Below are 25164 nucleotides of genomic sequence, written 5' to 3' on the forward strand. Positions count from 1 at the left end.
TTAGAACAGAGTGTAATTTTGAAAAACAAGCATCCATGATTTATTACGTGTAAAAGGAAATAAATGAACGTTTTGGACACATAGCAACATCCCACGGGCCACGCTTTCTATTTACAGCAAAGGTCATTGTGTGAAAGCTACATCGTAGGTATTTCGATTAAGCAAGTATTCTGAGAAAACATAATTCCGACAAGATGAATCACTTTTCTCTCTTCTATCTTAAATAACGCACCTAATACATCGCACAAAGCCACGTGTAGCGTTGTATGTAATAATAGTTATAGATACATAGTGTAGGTAAGTATACTATGTCTTGTTCTGTAAATAAACGACGATTGAAGATAAATATTCCATGGAAATGACTATTCGTTTTCCCTTTCCTTTGTAGAATCCTCAATAATCTCGAAATACTAAGAATTAATGAGTTGGATATTTAAATCTGTTCTTTCACAAGAATATCAACAGTTGATACCTCCATATCTCGTTTCGTTTTCAGATTAGCATCGAAGTTTAATGGAAGGTACCTACTTATAAATTCTTTACAAACCCGTTTTCTGTGTTTCGTTGTTAATGAACGATTTTCAGCTAAAGGATTTTGAGTGGAATCCATTTTAAAAGAGCTTTTTATTTGTAACCAATTATTCACTAAGATTAAACGGCCTTTGATAAGATTTTAAGGCTCAGGGGAATTTTATTAGGTATCTATAAAGCTTTTTTTGCCTTTGGACATTATATTGTTTTTGTCCACTTTTCTTTTGAATATCTGAACAGTGGATACAGTTTCTTCATAAAACTGTTACGCCCTATTGAGCACCGCCACCCCTTTAAGGAAAATGTTTCTTATCACCATCAGAGATTCAGCCCATGACACGACTTTTTTTCTATATCAGTTATATCGAAATGTAAATTGTGTTCTATTTTTTGGAGAAGGTAATGGTAATACAAGAGTTTATGATGATCTAACTTTATTTAAATTTAAACTTAATTTCGGGAAAATGAAACTTCAGAATGCTTTTATCATGTCAGTTTGTAACAACATCTATCCTCTCATTATAACAACTGTGCCTAACTGTACAGAACGCGAATAAAAAAAAAAATATTTTTTGGTATAAGGAACTAATAAAACTCAATCAAAATGAACTCTTATTTTGCTTTAAGTAATAATATTAAATATCATTACCTTATATCCGGTTATTCAAAAGAAAACTGTAAACGTGTATCCTGAAACAGATCATGTTCCGAGTTTTCTGAGAACAGGACCCACGTGTATAGAGTCACATGACAACAGGATGTAAGGAGAAAATACGTAAATAGTCAGATAAATACAATTAGCAGTAAATCATGTTCGATCCTAACAGCGCAGGCCACAATTACTGTCACACATACAAACTCGTTTGACGGCTAATAAGTACTGTTATCGACAAAAACTAATCATTTGATTGAGGACACTTACATAGCGAATCCAAACTAATATTATAAATGCGAAAGTAACTCTGTCTGTCTGTCTGTCTGTCTTTCTGTCTGTCTGTCTGTCTTTTCTTCACGCCTAAACTACTGAACCGATTTGTGTGAAATTTGGTACAGACATAGTTTGAAACTTGAGAAAGGACATAGGATAGTTTTTATTACAAAAAATAAAAATAAAAAATAAAATTTATTACGGACATACTATATAATAGTGCCATCTATTGGTCAAATGTCGAGCTGTTCCTATGCTCCGTAGATAGATGGCGTTAATCGCGCAATGGTGTCATTACACGTATTCGGTTCATGTTATTGTTTTAATTCATCGGAAAATCCATCAGAAAAATGTAAATAAACAGTAAAAAGGTGTAAAAAAAAAATATTAATATAATATAAGTTTTACTACAAAGAAAATGCTCTAACGGAGTATAGATAATTCTATTAGTACTACGCGCAATGGTGTCGATCGTTACACGAGTTCGGTTCATGTTGTTTTAATTCATCGGAAAAAAGTAAATAAATAGTAAAAAGGTATGAAAAAAATAATAAAATAACATATAAAAAATATAATACTACTTTTAGTACAAAGAAAATGCCCGAACGGAGTATAGATAAATAATCCGAGTTGTCACTATGGTCGATAGATGGCGTTGGGATCGAAATAGATCGCGCTATGGTTTCGTTACACGCATTTGGTTGGGTATCGGCCGAGCGCTTCGGTACCGTCGTGGTTGGAACTCGAGAAAGGACATAGGATAGTTTTTATTCCCAAAAATCCTGCGGGAGCGGGAACTTCTCAAAAATCCCGCGAGATCGGGAACTATGTGAGTAAAACCAAAAATATGCCGGAAGTCACTGTTCCACGCGAACGAAGTCGCGGGCAAAAGCTAGTACTTAATAAATACTCGTCACTTGAACCTCTTTTGTGAATGTACATATTTAATTTAGAGTGCGAAACAACCTGCGAATATTAAGGTTGGTTAGCACAGAGTTTCTTCGCTGGCAAAATTACAATTCCCATGAAAAGTGTAAATATGGTAAGGTTATGCAAAGAGGAAGTTTCCTTAAGATCCCGCGTACGTTCCTTCCTTGTCTAAGTATATGTATGGAGAAACAAAAACGATTTTCGTGCTGCCTATAAGTTATAACAGGGATGTTGTATAGGTATGCTGTTATAGCACAGCGCAGGTGGAAAATAACAAGTGAAATAAAATTCATTACGCATACAATGTCTGTCTGGACTATTATTAATTTCGGAATACTGTTGTCTTGTATATTTTGAAATGGCGTGGCTAACTCTTGATGTTCAATTTTTGTTTTAGTCTATATTCTTCTTGCAAACTAAAAATCTTCTAATATAATTCTTGCATTGAACTTTTGAACTTTTTGGATAATCTGAAATACATTAAAGTCCTGACAACGTATTATCTTTTAATTATCTACCGTATAGCTGGCTAGGTCTACCATAGTTCTGTGTGTGCGTGTTAAAAGATTGATATTTACACGAAGTAACAAAGTGTGAAACCATGTAATGTCGGACGTCTTCAATAAAGAAAGGCTTAGTTGCGATGCTCGTTTGTTCCTCACACGCCATGACAGTTCGTGTCAGCAACAATATAAAAAGCACAATTAGTTGGCATCTATAGTAACGTAGCTGTTTATTTCTTTATTAATATGGAGTTTAGGACCAATGTAACTTTGCTTGTTAATATATTTAAATATTAAATCCTTCAATTAATAATTATATTTTGTAAACTAAAGACCGAGAGCTGCTATGGAGGTTTCTTGTTCTTTTTCTCCTGAGTAAAAGCACTTAAGAACGCTGAAAGGAGGGCGAAAAAAGGCGCTGTCGATTAAGTAATTAATTGATTGACCTTCAAAAATATCTTCTAGATAGCCTATTTTAATAAATTAATATTTAATATTTTTAAAGTTATTTTTACGACATTCGAGTTTCTAATTACTTTGTCTTAATGGGATGAGTTTAATTTCATACGACAAAGATTGTTGAGCGAAAGTGTTGTTTGGAAAGTTGCATCAAAGCAAATTGCTGTTTTATTTAAATGCAATAGTTGCTAATGATTGTGTTTTGTTTTCAAGTTCGAATTTTATGAGCTTAAAATAGAATAGCTAACAGGTATTCAGATTAAACAACTGTAAATGCACACGAAGAAGTAGGTGGCTTTAATTGAAAGAAACGTTGTTTAAACACTTATGACTCATGAAAGGACTGGATGTTTTGTCTGACGACGACTTTAAATCGCAAAAGCTTGGTTTAGGTCATATTACACGTATATTTGTCCTCTGCGGTCATCAAACTCACAACGTGTCTTTTTGCGCTTAGCTTTGACGTAAAACCTTTAAGTCGATAATATTTATTTCTGTCGCATGTTCGAAAACATCGGAATAATCGAGACATATTTGAAGTTTGAACATGTCGTGAAAAATGTGATATTTCACTCAATTACAACGAGTTACGAAAAGTTACACTAACGTCACTTCGACACGCACTTCAACCATTTATTTTAGTTGTAGTGATGTAAATTGCATTTCTTTATAATTGATGTCAGATGTTAATGGAGTTTATACACTAATGATATAAAGTCGTCCGTTTGTGTGTATCTGTGATACGCGCTTAAAGGATCTATTCATTATTTACCAAATTGAGTTAGGAGGTAGCTGACATCCCTACACATAAACTAATATTTGCAGTATTGATCGACATCTAGACAGGCAAACCCTAGCACATCATAAGGCCGTAAAAATGAACGGGTTTTAAATAAGCTCTTGCAAGCTTATAACGTACCTAGATTTTAACGTTCAACCAAATAATGTTAAACGTTTACAGATTTTCTTGATGTCAAAGCTATGATTGTGTCCTAAAGTTTTTAAGATCCTTCATCAGTAGTCCGTGCCTCGAATATAAACTAGTCTGACCGGAATATAGCGGGGAAAGTGTTTGTTTTATATTTTTATGTCTTCATTAACATCGTCTATAGAAGTTACTATCGATATTTGTGTCGTAATCTTTGCTGTGAGAGCCTCAGCATTTGGGGATAGAAAGTGAATTTCCCTTGAACACATTAGATTCTTCAAATTAACTTTATGCCATTTGCGCGTAGGCGGCTATGCTGTGGGTGTGGACAACCATTGTTTTATACCACGAACTACTCTAATAAAGAGTTATAATTGAACGTTTGAATTATTTATTAAATACCCTGTTATTATCTACAAGTTTGTGTTACTATGTTGTTACATACAATTTACATGCAACATGCAAGATTTATGGATTACAATATTCATATTGGTTCCGAATAATTATTCTGATTGACAAGATTTAAAAAAAAGTTTGTTCCCGGAATATTTCTAAAAAAGAATACACGAGCATCGGATTAGGGTTTTATTCTTTATAGCACAGAATTACAGTAATATCGCAAAAATCATGGTCGATCGGTCATCGCCCTCGAGGCGGTTGCACCGTGCACTTGGGCAGACTTACGCAATCACTAAATGTTCCGGTTTTCGGCGCGCGTTTTCTTGCGGCCCTTTCATTTATCAATATCGAGCGCAACGAATAAAAATCGAGCAAAAACATAAAGTACAGACATGTTGCCTCATATTGCGTGCGACCATTTACAAACCTGCGGATAATTATTTTATTATCTTATGTTGCTGGCATCATTAAAGGTACAACGGCATGAAACTTTACAGCTAGATATTCAAGTTTGTAAAGAGGATTAAAATGAAACGAGAATAAAACAAAAAGTTTTCTAGAAATAAAAAAGGACCCGCGAGTAGAAACTAGAAAAATGGGCGCGTCGGCACTCAAACGATTTTCTTTATTCCCATTGCTCTTTTCATATAATCGTTTTTCCTGTTAACTCTCCAGTGATGTTTCCTTTATAAGAAAACCTTTGCGTTACTGAAATCGTAAAAAATAAGCGTTGCATTCCTTTGTAGAAAAATAGTAAAAATTTCGTAGCTGTTTCACAAACATATAATTTGTGCGAGGTAATAACAAACTACGGACTAAAGTAAGTTTTAGAGCCACCTGTGCTTAATAGAATAACGAGTTTATGCTAGAAAAAATGTTGCGCATGTCTCACCAATCTAAAATAGTCCGTTTATCTTAAAAATAAAAACTCAACAGCTTTGAAGTAAAAAGAAACATTTAAAGTGAAACAGGTGGGCGGCTGATAGTCGGATTACTTTAAAGTAAAGACTATTTAGAAAGCGCTAAAAGTTTAACTAATTACAAAATGATAAACTCAAAACCCGTATTTTACTTGTAATTCAGGTTTGCTTTGATTTACTTAAAGTTAATAAAGTTAAACTTGGAGTAAATTCGTTCTACAACTTTATTGTAATGAGGTTCAGCGATTCGTGCCTATCGAATTACATACAACACGGACTTGAGTGATGTGACATTATATCTTACTTAGAAAGGGACAAGGGTGAAGATATGAATGGAATGATTCAAGTCACGCGAGTTCAAATGTTTGATGTGGCCCATCGTACGCGTACATCTCCCGGCGACTGGCGCTGGTGGGGGCTGGTGGGGCTGGTGTGGGGTGGTGCGGGCCGGCCACGCCACATTTACAGTTTGGACACGAAGGGAAAGGCGCAAGCGAACGTAAACAAATATAAGCATTCCCGATCACAACAAACAAATGACGAGTCGAGACGCCTAACCGGCTCTATTACAAGATAATACGCCAGATGTTGTAGAGGCTTCGTTATTGATTGAACGTGAAGGCTTCGTGAATAATCCTGTGGTATTAACTTTTTATACCCATACTTTTGCTTCGTAATTAATTAATCAAATCGACTTAGTAATGTGTTCCGTCGTCATGTAGATTAATTTAGATAAGAAAGATGAATCAATACTAAACATATAAGGTAGAGTTGTATAATAAATAATACAAACCTGCTTACATAGTAGTTGTGTTATTATGTTAACGAGGTGTTTCATAAAACGATTTCGATGCAAAGCCTTTAATTTGTTCCAGGTAATAGAGCGTTAAGAAAATGATTATAGTAACGTATTGTTTCAGGAATTATTCAAGGTCCCCAAGAGTTAGAAAATAGAACTTGAACGTGTTTTACATACTAAACGTATCAAGTTATCTCCGCGCATATGGTTACCGATAGCTATCGGGCCCTATTCGAGAAGGAAATCAGATGTGCTTATATATATTTGCTCATTATATATCGTATTTGTTGCCTGCACGTGCGTACAGACGAGTCCATAATATCTACATAAAATAGCTGCGAAGGGCAAAGTAATAGCGATGTCGCGTCACTCGGCAACACATTTACTGACATGGCATTTACAGTGAGACACAGAAGGGGCTGTCGTTAGACGCCCTGTTTGACGAAACAAAGAACTAAAATAAAACTATTCTCTGCAATACTGATCTGTTACAGAATTTAATTATTCGATAGGGTTATTGTTTTCTCTGCAACAGCCTATGGTTTACTGGTAGAGAGTGTCTCAACCATTAAGACCATTATGATAATTTTTGTATCGTATCGTGAAATAAACATTGGAACAGTATGGCATTGTTTAGGAAAATTTCGTTGTATTTGTCCATATATGAGTCTAATGTCCAAACCATTTTAATCACATTTCCATGCTTCCTGCTCAAAGTAATTTCCGTGGAAATTATAGTAACCATCCAATGTAAACATAACTGATAGATGATTACGTCTAGTTTGATTTATGCGTTGAATAATATTATTATTTTATATCTCCAGTAAATATTTCAAATTAATAGGTTGGGCCTTGGATAGGTCAGATCAACTGATCATATAAATGCAATTATAGTGCCTACCGATGAAGAATGGACTTGTATGTTGCTTTTGAACAAAGGTTGCGCGATTATTTAAGGGTCGAGTTGCTTTTTGAATTCAATATTTCGTGCTCATCGTGTTTTAAAAGATATAAATACCAGATCTTTATAGTAAACAGCTACGTATAAAAAGATCACGTGCTGCTCGCTTCTTCGATATTTCGACCAGATAATGTATGTTTTTATTGCTTGTAGTGTCGCCGTTAGCGCAGCGCGAAGCATTTTCAAGTTCTGATACATATTTATGTCTAATGAAAGTTTAAATCGAAATTGTGGCCGTCTACTATGTGAAGGAATTAGGTATATACTTGAAGTTACGGCGTGAGTAGAGTATAGTGTATAAACGATGAGGTGACGCATTTAAAAGGGTTACAGCGTTTAAGTTAGTATGGGAGATTGTGAAGCTGCTTGTTCACTGCCCTCTTACATCGTAAACTTGAAGGTGTATGCTTATCAAACTTTTAGTAAGGACCTTTAACCTTGCGCATAATTTAATAGATTCAAAAGTATGTTTTAAGGAGTTTTCTAAGGCGGAGTACGATATGAGAAGTCTGTAAATCAAAAGAACACCGAAATTCACTGCTTACTTATAACTTTCGCTGTTCTTAAAAGCTCAGAATGAGATATTTTTAAAAGTCAGGTAGGTGCAGATTAGAAATAATTCCTAAAATATAATAAAAGCCTTAGCATACATATTTAATCATCTTTTAAATCCTCAAAAGGAAATGTACTTATTTACATCGCATTTGCTAAGCCGGGATGCACTGAACTAATTGCAATAATCCTATTAGTTTCTGGTGCATGAACAAGCTATTTGTAGCTTTAGCTTTGATGTGTTCTGTATCTTATTATTTCCTGTAATATTGCGGCTATATACTGGGAATACTTGATGTATGTAAATTAATAAAGAGAACTCCAATTCATGGGAAATTCTAGTAAAAGGGTGTTGATATAGTTTTTATTGCTGGAATACTCGAAGGCTAATTCTAATTAAAGGAGAATAAAAAAAGCAAAATTCTCAATTTCGTTTACTCAAATCACCTACTTGGTTATCATTTGAAACCCTAACAATAATTAATTTATATATATATATATTACATATTGTAATATATGCATATATTACATATACATATATATATCACATACATATTTACATATATATATATTCATATATACAGTTGAATTGAGATATCGTATATGAAACATAAAAAAAACTGTATACAATTCCGTTGTCCTATAAACTGGTATCTGCCTCATTATAGAGCAAAGACCTCTTGTCACAGGGCACTCCAGAGATACCAGATATTCTGAAGGTATCTAAAGAAGAATTCTAAAACAACAACTAATTAATTGTTACTTAAGCTTTAATCCTTACAAAATACAAAACGATTTCTGCATAAGCTTTTACTAAGACGTCTCGTGTTTTCTTCCCTAAGGCGATGAAAACAAATCTGTTTTGAGCAACGGAGCTGTTAGCTGCTCTCATTTAAAATGAGCACAGACAGATAATTAAAAAATAGAGTTAATTCAAAATACACTTTATAATTTTATTCACTAAACGTACTTCAGGCTACCTGTCGAGGAAGAAGGAAGTTTGAATTTAATAAATGTGTATGAACAGATGTTTGTGCAGACCGAGTGTGTCCTGAATATTGTCGTTGAACAAATATGTATAAAACGTATGAGAGAGAGCAAGAACTGGCGAGTGCTTGTTTAGCTCGTGAATAGCGGTACTAGATCGTGCAAGTACCTACAGACAATTATAAGGTGTCAGTCGGCCACGAACCGATCGCTCCTCTCAAACAGAAAGTTAACGGTACACCACGTTTTTACACGTTTGACAGCTTAGCAATTGTTCAAGTGAAATAAGCGGTCACCTTTGTATCTTTGAAAGGTTCGAGACGTGAAGAGAAACCTTTCTAAAGAAAAGTGTGTTTTCCTTTACTGTACTCTACTGTGTTGAAGCTTTAAATAGTACTTCCGAGAACCTACTTACGACTACTTACTGTACAAAGCGTGGAACTGTTGTCGTCGGTATAATTGTATTTTCCTATCATAAGATTTTAATGCTATTACAAGAAAATACATTTCATGCTGTAATATACTCGTAGGTACAATATAAGCTAATGGGGCCTTTCATAAAATAGTACTTTTGCATGTTTGAGGTATCAAAATAAAAAACAATATAAATAACTACATAAAAAGAAAGTTGCAATCAATAAACAAAGTACCTAAGGGAAAATACCGGAATAGTGACACTACTATAAATTCACGAGACAGTTTTGCATTTAAATGTACGAATAACGATTTCTTTAAATTACATAAGAACTGCAGGTGTCGTAGCGTTGTGCTCTCTCCTTCAAATCAACTTTCTTTTCACAAACGTTTTTAGATAAAATGTAAATTTTTCATACCTAAATATTCACGCAGCTTTGTTTGCATATTGTAAGCTTTCTTATGAAATCGCAGAATACCATAGACTTATCTTATAATTATTATGCCAGCCACATCCCTGAAAAAAAGGCCTATGTGACTCTCTAACTTATTATTCCTTTTTATTTCTTAACTGATTGATTTGAAACACTAAATACATATTAAAGTCAAGAGATCGTCAGAGAACTTCAAATGCAAATTAATCGCATAAGAAGTTGCGGGGTTTACAACAGACAAAATAATAAGAAAAAATTCTTTAGACTTTGGTAATGTTTGTAGATTACGCAAAAAGCAGTCTTTTTTTATTTTTTAATACTCATTACTTTTCATCGATTTTATTATAAGTATATTGCTGCAACTTAAATGACTAACAAGTTATTTATGTATTAAGCCAAATGGTAGAGTAAATAATATCCCAATAAAAGTCGTCTCAAATTTTTATTATTAATTTATAACTGGAATAATTAAGCACTAAAATATTTTATTAGGCGTTATTCTTTAAAACTGGATAGCTAAAGTGTTTGTTTTTCTTCTTATAGAGAATTTATTCGTTTAATGAGTTGAGTGAAATATTTTGGCGTGAGCATCCAAATCAGTTGGCCGGGTACGTCGGAGGTTCAAGGGCTAGGGTAGATGGTGCTAATATAGAATGCTTGATTACAAATACTGGAACTTTTTTTCATAAAGTTAATATTTGTATAAGGCTTACTGGGTACCATGTATTTTTCTTTAAGATTTTTTTACTCAAATTTAAAGCCAAACTAATGCTATTTTCGTAAAATGTAATAAAAAGTCAAGTAGTTACATATGAGGTTATCGCCAAGGCAATCTGCACTTACATTCGGAAGTAGACAGCTCTGATTTGAATTTTACTTAAAAAATATCATTACCTTGGATTTCTTTTATTTAATAAGGAACTTTATGTAAGTTCGTATATTTTTATTATAGAAACTGACTACATAACCTTAGGTTTTGGCTTGTATTCAATGTTAATCGTGTGAATTAAATTTGATGTCTTTGAAAGCCCGGTGAAAGATTCGACAAGGATCGAGAAACTGATGAAGATTTATTGTTATTTACATTTATTTTAACGCCGATTCGTCTGTTATTTATAGAGGTAACGATGTAAAGACTGCTACCAAATCATCTAATGGTTTTACGTTACCTACCAGCACTCAATATGTTTTCCCCTTTTTTTGTTCCATCAAATCATGATTTGGTCCATTGTTGGAGTCGAAGATACACAAAAGATTATTTATTTAAAGCAGATGACTTTTTTGTTTCCTTATAGAGCGAATAAGTACTTGTGTTGTATTTGTATTGTAGCAAATGTTCCGTAAAAGAATTCGGTAATAAGATTATTTACATAAAGAATTTCATTTAAGGTTCGACTTTTTCAAAGATAGAACTGCGTCATAAATTTCAAGTTGTAGGTCTTTTCTAAACAAGTATTTAGTTTCACACAGTAGTTTTAACTCATACCATAAAAAAGGATCAAGTTTATTTAGAAAGTGATCAAGTGAGTAAGAATGTTTGCGCTAGACTGGTGATGTACGAAGCTTACCGCGAAGCTAATTATTCGAATAGTCTCGGCTTGAGCAACGATCGTTTGAATAATTACTAAAACAATTGAACCACGGCTTCAGAAACTCGTTAGTCTTCAACTATAACTAAAAACAGGCCTGGCTGACACCGATTGTGGCAACTGCATTTTAACCTCGCATACATTATATTTCATTGTTCCCATTACTGAACTAAATGATAGGGTCTAATTACTGTAATACTGTGCGAGACTGTTCGTGTTGACACGCAATCTAATCATATTATCGGTACTCGATATTACAGCAGCGTTGACGTATAAAAGTATAATATAGCAAATACGGACAAGAAATATTTGAATGTTTGACCTTCCAAAATATGTACGTAAACATGAATCTATGTATACGTTTGTTTTGTTAAAATTGTGGCGGGTGAACGTCGATCAAATTTGAATTCAAAATCATCTACAAGTTTCGAAACGACTATAATACGACTAAAATATTTTTATTTTTAAATAATTTAATTTAATTTTAGTAATTTATATCATGTTGCGCAAAATTTACGAAATAGCTTTTGGGTATCCGAAAAAATAGAAGATTGAATTATTTGTAACTTTAAAATCTTGTAAGCTTCAAATGGATTTAAAAAAATGCACGTTTTTTAAGTAGTTGCGTAGTGTATCAAAATTAGTGAAGTAAATACTTAGAGAATTATTCTATCTCTTGTCTGTTGTACTTCACTGTTATTCCAAATTGTAGCGTCGGTTTCAATCAAAATAAAGGAAGCAGGAAAGTATCTACTGCACAGTGAGAAATCAAAAATGCATGTTTTAAATTATTTTAATATCTATTTTCTTGTATATTAATACTTGGTATATCTATAGTTTCTTATAACACTTGCATAGTGCACTTAACATAAACCTAATACTCTGTCAATCGTTGCCTGTAAACCGTTCAGGTAACGGCGTAACTTCAGCGTTCGATCACAGCCACTTCATATAAATAACATACAACTTAAGTACAGTCTAAGCTCGGTCCTGCGGTCCGGGAGCGCGCCTGCGCGGCGTCCTGCGCGCGCGCGGGTGCGATGCCTCGGCCTGGCGGGCATCAGCGCAGCCTTGACATTTGGTGGAGGCGTGCAGCGGGACGCGCGGCCACTAGCCCCAGCGCCGGAAACGGTTGTAGTTGGGCACGGGGAGGTACGGGTACCTCGCCGGCACCCTCACATTTTCCAAATTGTATCCACGTCTCTGTCGAACCAACGACTCACTCACTTCGCCTGCAGTGTTTCTCTTGGCTGGTCTCACAATACTTAACACATTCGATTGTAATATCACATTATCAGACACCACGGCATCGTCGGGCCGGGGCCGGGTAATGAGTTTTGCTCGATTCTTCTGTGAGATCAGGTAATTCTCATCGAGTATGTAGGAGTTGAGATGTTTGGGCACTAGGTTGTAACTGGTAGAGTCTATTTCTCTCTCGTAGCCGAGGCGCGCGGCGGCCGGCGCGGGCCCGGCGAGCGCAGGCGCTGCGAGTGCGATGACAAGCGCGAGGAACGCGTGCATGATGCGGTGTGTATCGAGTGTATGAGCCGCGCACGACCAACACATTTTTATATATACCTACCAGCGATCGATACCATTCGTGCCCAATTTGTGTAGGTTCTTATTTATTTTTTTGTGATCATTATGCGCGAGACGCTCTTGAACTTGGTAGCGTATCCGCGGAGATGGCGAGATGCAGGCCATTGGCGGGTTGGAGTGGATGGGGCCCGCCTCGGCCGGAGCGCTTGCCGGCGCGGCCCGGCTGCCTGCCGCGGTGCAATTACTCGTATAATTTGATGCACCGGTGGCTACGAACGCTCATGAACCTTGTTCCACTTACATTAACCAACATTAAGTGATGTTGTTCTCACCGCTACAAGGCGACCGTTACATAGTTAAGGTGGACCTGTGGAGATTGTTATCATTCACTTTGATATCAATTGTCGATTTGAATTTTATAGCATTAGAATTGGTTTATAATTACAGTTCGATACTTATTTATAGATTTACTTTTTTCTTCGATACTTGTGTGTTTGAAAAATGAAAATCATCGAATCGGACAATAGTTTTTTTAGATTTCGATAACGAGTTATGCAGTGTTTACATATTTAAAAGTTTTATTTGTTCTCAGAGCATAACCGCCTCAAATTGCACATTTACAGACGTAGAACACGATTTGTTCAAGGATAATACACAAACAACGGATAACCATTTAACGCCGCCACATACTTTGTCTTATACAAACTATCTGACTTGTGTTTATTACTGATTATACGATATTTTATGGTTATGGGGGCTAAAAGAATTCTAGAATAATTCTCTAATACCAACCTTTTCAGTAGTGTGTGAATATGTTATGCCCAAGTTATGTTCGGTCCAAGCAATAAGAGGGAAAATATTTTCTTACTTTCCAGTAAGCTTCTTTAAGCCGAAGAAATTGGAAAGCGTGATTAAAAACAAAAGACTGCTGGGGCCCAGTAGTAAATACATTAAGGCTTATGAGGATATATTCTGGTATTTGGAAAACATTTCATGTTTAACTGTTTCGATGTTTCATGTAGTTCCAAGTTTATTTGATGGATATTAAATAGAATCTAACTTGCTGAGTCGTGTCATGTTAAATGCAGGCTACAAACTACCGCGAATAAGCATTGATTGCATTGTTACTACCTAAAAAACGTATTCGAAGTATCCGTTGACACTACTATTGTTTGGAAGTAAATGTAAACCAATGTATACGTAAAAACTATGAAACAATCTGGTTTAGTCACATAGAAGGAACTAGACAATAATGTAACGCTTTTTGATAAACTATAACCGATTACGAAAATCTACGAACGTCCTTCTTCGTTCCGAATATTAATGAACTTGTTTATTTCATCTTTGTTCGAACAAAATAACGATCAGTTATTTATATCAATCTTTCAAAATAGAAAGCGTCCGGAACCAAAATTTCGAGGCCGTCTTTGTATTTCGTGTGCGAAGTTAGTGTTAAGTTATGTTTAGTTGTTAAATGCGTGAACGTAGGTACGTATTTATCGAATAATATAGAGAATATTGTTCGTTTTTCTGTTTTTGAATGTGTAAAATTTCGGAGAGTTTGATAAAGGCCTTTTTAAATATTTAATTTGACTCTACGACACTAAGACTTATCGATTGAGACTTTGCTATATTGTTTAGCACAATAAATAAAATTGTATAACAGTATATAATCGGTGTAATCTGATTACTTTAAAATTACCATCGGATTAAACCGCGGGCCACAGCTGCTATGTCTATATACAGGAAATACAGAGCAGCTGTCGACCTTCCGAGAGCAGTCTTGCTCCGGTGATTACATAACACTCATTTAACTAAATTAATAAACATAAAACAGATGGTAATGTAAACATACTTACGGTAAACACAAATACAGAATACATTTTCCACGGTTTGTGGGAAAACTTATTCAAAGTACCTCTTATTTATGTGCGAACGAAAGTGGTCAGTCAAAGTTATGATAAGGTTATTTAAATGTACGAAAGTACTTTAAGATGGTTATGTTAATTTGATTACGTTCAGCAATACTTTATGTGTTTTATGTCAATCTCAACTGTTACGTATTTATTTTTTTTGCTATCTAATTTTCGATAAATCGTAAAAAAATATTTTATAAAAAGACAAAAAAAAAAAACAAAGTCGACTTACAAATAAAATGCACGGCTAATTCTAATGTTTGCTGACTAAAGCTATTGTGAAAAATTCATCAGTTATGAAATAAATAAATAATTTATTTACTTAACCTTGCTATTATCATCATATAAGGATCTCAAATTAATTATTGAGTGCGCAACTTGTAGGACATTTAATTAGCATATTATATTACGTTAGCCGTATGTTCTATTTATATGGTCATGAGATAATGGACTGGTTTCGGGTGTAGTTTGTCCGGAAATAGCTTTATAGCAAACGGAAGTACAGTTACTTGCGCGAGTAGGTGCACTCGAATGTGGACTGGTAGAGTGGAAGCAGCCAAGGCAAGTGGTATGAAGCCTCGTCCTATTAAATTATGTTATATTAATCATTATCAATTATTACGTTATGATGTAACAGTTTAATAAATAGATACCAGAGGAGTATCCAAAAGGGTTGTGAAAGTAGATGTTCGGCCGAACTAAGTAAACTTGAATATTTAAAGAAGGAGTCTTAAGAAAGAAGTATTTATGTCTGTATTTTTTCTGTAAACGCTGATACATTTTTATATCGATAACGATGATTATTGAGAAGAGTATAGAGTTTGATTTCATTTATTACTGTGTAGATTATTTTTGTTGATCACGCGGAAGAATTTGGATTTAAGTTAGCTGTAATAAATCGTGGAATTAAGATAAAATATAAATTAATATTCTAAATAATCCGCTTCTCGTAGTTTGCCTTTGTCAACGGTATCAAATGGTAATTACATTGTTTTGATGTCAGCTTTTCAATCGTGACAGAAAAGCCCATTAGCCCTTAAAGATATTCTGTCACATCCAGAGATTATTAGAAATTGCCAATATCTATATTTTGAGATGATTTATAATCCGGCAATTACCAGGGGACTTGAAGGGTGGATATAATATACAAAACTTGACACATAAACAAGTGAAATACAGTTGTTTTTAGTTTATCTTTGTTGAGTAATTAGGAAGTTATTAAATAACTTGACAAGGAACCGGTAGATAAAAAGTCCTTTTGGTTGTAAACTTCATCAAATCATAAATTAAAGCACGCCTTAATAATACTCTCAATGCTTATAATTAAACGCGTACTAGGTGAACACGGACAACTTGAAGTCTCTTCAGATAAATCTGACAGGAAAACTAATCACATTAATTATTTCAATTATTCCTAATAAACGCAGTAGTCGGTACCGGTTGTTGGCCATCAATTATATCTGACAATGGCTTACATCGGCCACAGCGCGTCTCCACGAGTATGGCTCGGTGAGGAGCAAACGTCCAAGGATGAATGGACAATACTGTGCTCGTCGCCGCTTCCGTGTTTTTGTCTCGTTCCGCATCAGCCGCGGCATCATCATTAGAATATTAATATTCGTTATCCTAATTCTTTGTCTGCTGGATAGCTTTTTGTTTCATGGGTTTCTTTGTTCGTACTACGTTTTTGTGCACTCGTTACTGGATCTTTTTATGGATGTAACATTTGTAGTTTTGAATCAGCACGGACTTATGCCTCATTTTACAAATAACGATGTCTGTCTTGAACCTACATAGGCCAAGGTCTGTCGAGCATATTATCTTGACAGTGCTTTTGAGTACCTAGTGTAGAATTTTTGCCGCGTGGGTGTTTATTAGTTTTGACACATCGACGTCTGCGGGGCGTGACGTGAAGAGTTCGTCGGCTTGTTGGCGCGGGCGCGGGCAGTGCGCAGGCGCACACGGCGAGGCGCGCGTCCTCGGGTGTCAGCGGTCATTGCTTCCTGATCGCCCGTGTTTATCTCACCGAGATGTGACGTTCCCGGTGCGTTTGCGCAACTCCATGCATTATTCATAACAGACATGATCGAGCCTCTATTATCCTTTGTTCCCCTATAATTTCATATTACAATGCTAATGCACTTATCACGGATAACTTGGAGTCGTTTATTAGATGACTTCGCTCATGAATATATATTTATCGAGGTAATTTTAAGGCTCATAATGTAACACGCAGTGACCGCCATGCGCCACCGTGATTGAGTTAACTAGGTTAATGATTAAGTGACTACGTTAGTGTAGAGGTAACGCACTTTCGGGGGAATGTCGCCACTTACTGTAAACAAATGAACCATTTTAAAATTCTTGCCTTTCAAGTATTCCAAATGGATTACTAGTAGATATCAAATCCTTTTAACAGGAATATGTTTGTTTGTCGTAGATGCCATGGGACTCCTCGGAGGAGCAGATGGGCGGGCCCCGTGAGATGCGCATCCACGTGCAGCGCGTGATCGCTATCCCTGCGCCCCACAACATGCCCCCGCCGCCCGAGTCCATGGGGCCCTTCGCCCCTCCCCCACCCCCACAGAACCAGGACCAGAACGAGGTCAGTTACTACTCAGTAAGTCACATTCTATTACTGCATGAAGCATGAATTAACACGTTTACGTTATTAGTTATTAAATCCCACTTATTTTTTTTTACTAAGATTAATAACCTACTGTGTTTGAAATAGTATAGAACGGTAAAGTAGACCGTGACTGATTTGATTGGTCGACTCTAATTATATAAATATTGTCTTCTGGAAGCAAATCAACCTATAATATTAGGTGTATTTTTTATTCTAAGAACATTGTATTTCTAAGGAGATTTTCTTAAAAAATTATACATGTTTTCCTGTATCCATCAAGAGTTTTGTATTAGTGAAAAGTGTAAGCCAACCTTTTACCAGCCCGAAATAAATGTTTCCAATAATCTACCTACAAAGTCTCTTTCCGTATAACTTTTCCAATCAAAATCTCTCGAGCGATTTGGATTTAAAATGCATCAGAATCTATTTTGAGCTATAAAAATACGCGAGAATAGTGTAGATATAAAATATTAATACGATGGAGCACACGGGACCCATTTATGGCCTAATAGTTCAGAATATTTAACCTGAGGATAATATGTGCCAAAATATTGCGCGACAAAGCAGATATAACTTTACATTTCTCCTACGTATGCTACCTACGTATTAGAATTACTCACAGCAAAGACTTATAATATAGGTACAAATACTAAATTCATTCGTAGTCTTATCTCAAGGACGCCTAACCAACTCTCATAAGCATACATAAGCTGCTTCACTCCAGATATCATTTACCTTCAAAGCTAGTTGTCTGTCAGACTTGTTCATAATAACACATCACTACAAACTTTGATATTAATAGATCTTATTCCAAACTCCTAAGGTTGATATTTGCATTTCTATTTAATCAGACGTGCTGTCGTCTGCTAACTTATATGAAAATTCAAATTAAAGTTTAGTTGCAGCTACAGCAAGTCCTAAGTATATATTTAGTTCATTTGGTCGTCGCCTTTGTCACCACTTTGTATATATTTGCTCCGGGATACTTGGCACTCTACCCTCCGTTGTAGCTGAAATATCATTCGAAACTTTAAAGTGCAATTCTAGTGACAATATTGGAAAATTATATTGATGAGTAGATTGTTTGCTGTTTAGCTTTCAACTAACTTTTTCCAGCAAATATGTTAAGTCTTTATATGTTTTGTTGATATTAAACAATTACTGAACTTGTAATGTAGAGTACGTCTACTCATCATTCACCAGTCGGTTTTTCACTTACTTTTTGCCCTAAAAGACATCGACAATTTCGGCTGACTAATTTAATAACTCAAGCGAGAAGTGAGATGTCAAAAAACATAAAAGTCCACAAAAAATATTCCGTTAGCAAGCAAATTACAAGTTCAATAATAAGTATTGCAAAAGGCATATACGGAAGCTTAATGTATAACATTATGTATGTATGTACGTACCTCGATAATAGCACTTGCCAATAATGTTGAATAATTTAAATAAATACTCAAGAATCATGTGAAGAATCGTAATTATGTAATAATAAATCTGTCATGATTCATTCGTTACTTTATTGAGTGCCGTAAAATTAAGATGTTTTTATATGTATTTGAGATAGAGATTATACTTCTACGTCAGATGTTATCGTGTCTAAATTTAGATAGAATTATATAATCAATAAGATTATTAGATTCTTATTCAGATTTCAAGAGAAAGTTATTAAAAATAAACAACTTGTTTAGCGTCACTAATTTCTGTTGATCAACATAATCATTTGTATTAAGTTCTCAATTGAGAGAAATATTAAAGAGTTGTAACTAAACTTAGTAACAAAAAGTTAACATTGAGTTCACTGAAGCGTTATCTTCGTAAAGGTTAAGGAACTCGGCTTGTTACCGTGCGCGTGCGCGTTTACCTTACAAAACTTACGAGGTACGCTCACAGCTGTCAAGGAAGCCTGCATATACCAAAACCGTTTGACAGAATGATTAAAATTCTTGTTTCTCTTTAATTACAGCAACCCACCGGACTCCATCAGTTTGTTCCCCAATCTGCGCCCACGCAGGAACTTGACCAGTCTGAGGTAATAAATATGCTTCATTTACTTGTTGTCAATCGATGGGCAGATTTTAAAAGATGTATTTTCTTATTAATTTTAATTGAATTGAATTTTCGTAATATATACTTATATCAATATCAAGAGCAAGATTTCATAAACTTTTTACTTTACAATTATCCAAAATCGATGAAAACCTTACCTCTTTGCTGCAATCGATGACTTAGTATTTTGTCTCTAGCGTTCGGTTTAGAATTAGTTTAATACAATTCGGTAGGTCTATGCTCAGGTCCAAAAGATCCCGATGGACGGCTCAGCGGTCCAAATGAACCTGCCCTGGAACCTGAGCCCAGAGGAGTTGCACATGATCCACCGCACAGCTGAGGACGCCGCCGCCAACCAGCGCCGCGACCAACAGATCGACAACGACATGCAGGAGGTAAATATCTAAACTGAGGTTTAGAACCGATTTAGACGATGCGAGCAATACTACGCAAGTTGCTACAGGTACATTACGCAGCCGCGCAGGTCGGGTATCTAAATTGGTATATGATCGCAAGCAATGCATTACAACCTGCACGATATTTCTCGCATCGTCTAAATGGGCCCTTATTAGAAGCAAAATAGACAATTATCATTGAAGTATTAAATAGTACCCATTCTAGAACATAATTTTGTAAAAGATAAAGTCTGATGCATATATGGAAGCGAACAGCTCATTACAAGCCGTCGAGTAGTTCTCTGTGAAATGTCTATACGTCGCTACTTCACACTTATACCAGGGACCGCGAGTCTTGTCTGTCTGTATTCGGCCATTATAGGAACAGTTTAAATTGAGAGTACCATTACCAACCATATTTCTGGAGATCTTCAGGGACGTATTTTTTTTTGACTATATGGATTTAGTTTTTAAAGATAAACTGACTAGTAGCTTTCATTTGTTTAGAATTGTATTCTTTGCGAATTTGTTTCTTAATTCGACGGTTGCTTCGTGTATAGTACGTGACGGTACGCAGAAAGAGCTCCTGTATCATTTATAATGAAACAAAATATAACGACAACCGCAAACATGAAGATGTAATTTTAGTCACTTGTTTAATAGGTACAGTACCTGTCTTAAGAAGGAAAATAATCCTACATTATGACAATTTAGGCCAGAGATTGTGTATTTTGTGTTCCAACTGTTTCATTATAATTTGTTGAAAAAATTACGGACCGTTTTTGTTTAATCTAATTTAAACGATGCCCATCGTGTTTTGTTTTAACGAAATAAATGAAATAAATTTTCCATCTTAGTACTTGTGACTTGTTCTTTGCCTAACATAGTTTTAAATTCTTACACCTTGTCGCTAAAATGTGTTACGGACGGTCTATGAAGAAGTTTTATATCGCTAGTCGAATGTTGACAACCTTTGTAAGGTAAAAACAAACACCAATTAAGAAACAGGATAAATAGTAATGTGGCGTCAAAGTTATTGTTTTGGCCGTGACTATGATAACAAATGAATCAATTATTACAACAATATTTATAAAATACAGGAAGCTCTAAATTAACTAACTGAGCATCATTAGAAATCTTCGCAACTAGTGTTAAATTTCAATTTAACATTTTCACTGTGAATATCTAATTACTTGTGGAAAATCGTTAATAATAATTAAAAATTTCTCAGTAGCGTCGGCAAAAGGATAATGGATAATAAAATATTCAGTATGCTTGAAGGATGAGGTTTCGCGTTCTCTCACTTACAAATTGGGATGTTTATAATTAAGTTGGGACGACAACTCAACATTTGTATCGGGAAGTTTGTTACCGTAACATAATTATCCCGCCATATTGAATTCGGGTGTTTTGTTATCCTTGTTAAAAATTTAGTGACTTTTAAACATACTTGGATTGATGTAGTGTGAATGAGATATATTATGTTAAGATGGATCAATCTCGTCGAGTCGGTGTCAAAGTACGGTGATACGAATATATTTTTTAAAATAATACATTTGGCTGTAACTTTTTAATGTTTTTGTCTATAAAGGAGATTAAACAATTTAATATCTTTCATAAAGTTTGTAAAGTTGTACATTTCATAAAAAAATTACACGTTTCATTGCAAATACTTAAAAACGCGTTAAACAGTTTTTATCGTAGTTTTAAAGTGTATTTCTTTAGTATACATGTTAAAAGCTCTCCAACGTACCTTTTATTGTTTTTTCGAACTTGAACAACCGTATTTTCACGCAGAGGGAGTTTTATTCAATAGTATTTTAGTTCTAACTTGGGAAATGGTTCGGTTAAGTGAAGGTACATTTTCGAGCCATCGGGGGACGGCCGCTTACAAGTTATGGGCACTTACTTGAACTTATTTCTACGTATCATAGATAGATTAAACTGAAAGTACGTATACCATATCGAAGTAAATACAGTTGTAAAAGAAGTCATTACTTAAAGATTCTCTTGAATTTACTTATTTGTAAAAGGTTAAGTAGGTTTATAGATTAAAAAAGCATTTTTTTAATTTAAAACAAGAAGACGTCCCATTCTATCCCTTCAACGCAATAACGTAACGTCAAAACTTTTAAGCAAGTTTTAAGTATTTGGTTATTAAGGACTACGTATGTGGAATAATAATCTGGAAGTCATAGTCTCTTTATTAAATCCATTTAAATAATGAAAGAAGGATATCTCATTACAGGTTAAGACGATAGTCAAGACGCTGGCGGCGGCAGCGGAGGCGGAGGCGGAGGCGGAGGCGCGCGCGCAGGCGGAGGAGCAGGCGGGCGAGCCCCGCGCGGACATGCCCGCGCCGCGACCCCCGCGCACGCTGCTGCTGCCTCAGGACATGCCCATGCCCACTGACGAGAGGCCACATTGTAAGTACCACAATCTAGTAGTAAGGAGATAAATGCCTCTAAATAAATAATAATATAGATTAAAAAAGTACCTTAACATGTAAGTAGTTACATATACTAAAAGCTCGTTGAGATGTGAAAACGATCTGAAGCGGAAAATATTCAGATGATAAATCATCGTCTTGAACTTACGAGAAGAGTGATTTTCCAAGTTCGACTGTCTGCACAGTTTAATTTTTACATTGATTAGATATTTTAATCTAGTCTCGTTAATATACCATATTTTGTAAACAAGTGATAAATGTGTTAGCTTGCACTTTAACACATGCAAAATTGCTGAACTCAATATAGAAGTATATTAATCAAAAACACAACACACTCTCTCAAAATAAAATGTATATAAATTCGTGGACATTCGTTGAGTGTTACACCATTAATAATTAATCAATGAAACTGCCCCGTCACGGAGTGTGAGCATTACAAATGTGAACGAACATTTTTAAATATTTACTGTCGGGGTAAAATATCTGGTAGAGCAACTGCACTTTAAACAGGATTACTTTATTTAAGCAATTTCTGTTAACATAGAGATGGCAAATGTTACGCGATACTGCACAAAGTAAAATTCGCCGGGATAGTCAAAGCCTTTCCGTTTGGTGCCAGGCAAAAGGGACCAGTCCGGTTATTCTAGCCGGTCGTACAACGGTCCCAGGACTCCGCCCCCGGGGCAAAGAGGACCTTCAAAGCGGGTCAAAAAATTACGATTAACGTTTTTAACCTTTATCATAGAGTCTATAAGGAAGTAACGTTAAACAAATGTACGTCATATAGAATCCTACCGGTTGAGTTAGTAGTAATGGTATTTTACGTAATTATTTCCTCAATAAAATTAATGAATAGACGCGATGTCTACCGCAAAAACACATGTGTCACACTTCCAATAATTTATGTCGCACTTATAGGCAATCTTGAGAGGTGACCGCGAGAAGTACTCATTCGTTGGCCTCTTTATATTCAGTCTAAGTACCATCAGCAATAGAAGTCGGTTAAACAAATCACTCTTTCAAAACAACACACACAATCTAACCCTTTAATTTTTTTTGATGCAAAATTGACACCATGTATAACTAAGTCATGAACCTAAACTATGGATGTTTTCGCACGGATAGCCGAGAAAACACACAGTAGGCGAAGTGTCTCAGGTTCGGTCCTCGCATAGGACAAGTGTTTGTGTGATCCACGAATGCTTATCCTGAGTCTGGGTGTCTGTGATGTTTGCGATCCCCGCGACATAAACATTCAATACCTTAACAATTACAATAACTTACAATATTTGATTATGTTAACAACTTCTGTTGCTGACTATACCTATCAAAGCACAGACAGCAAGGCGTTGTACAGCGATTCTTAGAATTTATTCGAGTTATGTCGTACGCTAAGCCTTATTAAGATAGGATTGATCTCCCGGATTGTACTTCATGCAGAAACTTTCGAACAATAGAGAAAGGGTCCTCATTTCCATGTTCATTCATAAAACGGTAGTCTTGTGAGTGACAGCGAGATTCCACGATTTACTAAAGATGTTTTTGTGTAGATTTTTATTTCCTTCAGATAGAAAATGTTGAGCGCCATTCTGTAATACATATTTATCATGCCTATCAGTAGATTAGTTTTCTCTCACCACCGCCGTCGAGCACTGTCGAGGGACAAGGTTCATTAAGAACAGTATTTCGTACTTATTTAGTAAAATATAGCAAGTAATCCTTTGTCGACAGACTGCGGTCGTCAACTCCGCTAACTAACATTGTTACAATAATTACACAGTGGGAATTGAGATCAAAAGAATTCCACTGAATAAACTATTCCATAATGTAACGTTGGAGCTGTTAAGTCCGGAAAAAAGGTTTTAATTTAATTTTTACTGCTCTGTATAGAATAGATTATGATGATTAGGAGTGCAGGAAATATTTATCTCTGTAGAAACAAACCCCTACGTCAATAATTGCGCGTAATGGTAGGAAATTGTACTCATTTTATTACCTAGAAATTAGTCACGAATGTAGGTCATTGAATGATAGAACTGCGTATGACTATATAGGGTAAATACTAAATGTGTTTTATGTTTACAGACTTGCAGCCTCGCTCAGTCCGCAGCGTGGACGCTTTGGTGAATAGCGAAAAGCGTGTGAAGCGCTGCGCGTGCAGCTGCGACTAAGCGCGCGCTCGCCGGCGCGTGCGCGTGCGCACCGCGCGCCGCCGCTCTCCGTCCATTTTCAATCTCAAATATTTTGTAACAGTTAATGAAACCTGTTAGTTTAACATAATAACGGCTTGTCTCTAACATTTCTGTAAATAAAGTTGTTAATCCATGAGCTTCCGATAGTGGTTTTTAATTACCTGTCGCTGCATAGAGGTTGTATTTATGGGAAATTTTACTGTTTGTTAAATAATTATAAATTTTATAGTTCGTTTTTCTGTTTCGATGTACCTATGAATTACTATTTATCGACTGTTTACGTCTTGAGAATGCAATATGTAAGGTATAATAATAGTTTTAACATTAGGTACGTATGTATAGGTACATATGTACATGTTGTAATTGTGAGGGTAGGAGGAGGTCGGCGATGCAATATCCATCTGCAAGATTAAATTCGCAACATCGAACACATTCCGCTGTGTTTGTGGTACATATATTGGTTTTCGAGAAAATATCTTTTGAATTATTAAGATAAGAATATCTGCATTTGTTTGGGTTAGAAAATGCATTTATTTCTGGAGGAACTCTTAAACCTTTTGCATAAACCTTGCTCCTTAATTAACTAGTGGTGATATTGTAAAATTAAAATCAACTTGTATTCTATTATTGTGATCCTAAATTAAATTTTTACTAGATTTAT

The 25164-nt window shown here is 35.4% G+C and overlaps 2 protein-coding genes across 7 annotated transcripts in view; one reads left to right on the plus strand and one right to left on the minus strand.

Moving 5' to 3' along the window:
• Nucleotides 1-25164, plus strand: part of LOC113495972 (pollen-specific leucine-rich repeat extensin-like protein 2) — a 54458-nt gene extending 29294 nt beyond the window's left edge. Inside the window, exons 7-11 of one of the 6 annotated variants that reach the window (XM_026874998.1) lie at nt 17230-17409; nt 19385-19450; nt 19701-19862; nt 22096-22288; nt 24397-25164. In XM_026874998.1, coding sequence (XP_026730799.1) covers nt 17230-17409; nt 19385-19450; nt 19701-19862; nt 22096-22288; nt 24397-24482 — 687 coding nt within the window. In that variant the 3' untranslated portion in view covers nt 24483-25164. The remainder of the gene's footprint in view (nt 1-17229; nt 17410-19384; nt 19451-19700; nt 19863-22095; nt 22289-24396) is intronic. The other 5 variants (XM_026875007.1, XM_026875022.1, XM_026875033.1 and 2 more) reach the window with 5 other exon arrangements.
• On the minus strand, nt 12110-13624 carry LOC113496004. The gene has a single exon (XM_026875052.1). It carries the CDS (start codon nt 12898-12900, stop codon nt 12445-12447), a length of 456 nt encoding a protein of 151 aa, XP_026730853.1. The 5' UTR covers nt 12901-13624; the 3' UTR covers nt 12110-12444.

The sequence above is a fragment of the Trichoplusia ni genome, chromosome 1 (genome assembly GCF_003590095.1).
Source record: "Trichoplusia ni isolate ovarian cell line Hi5 chromosome 1, tn1, whole genome shotgun sequence".
In the NCBI taxonomy this organism is placed as follows: domain Eukaryota; kingdom Metazoa; phylum Arthropoda; class Insecta; order Lepidoptera; family Noctuidae; genus Trichoplusia; species Trichoplusia ni.

Excerpts from the sequence above, each read along its gene's own strand:
- LOC113496004 (XM_026875052.1), bottom strand. The coding sequence starts at position 12,900 with ATGTGTTGGTCGTGCGCGGCTCATACACTCGATACACACCGCATCATG.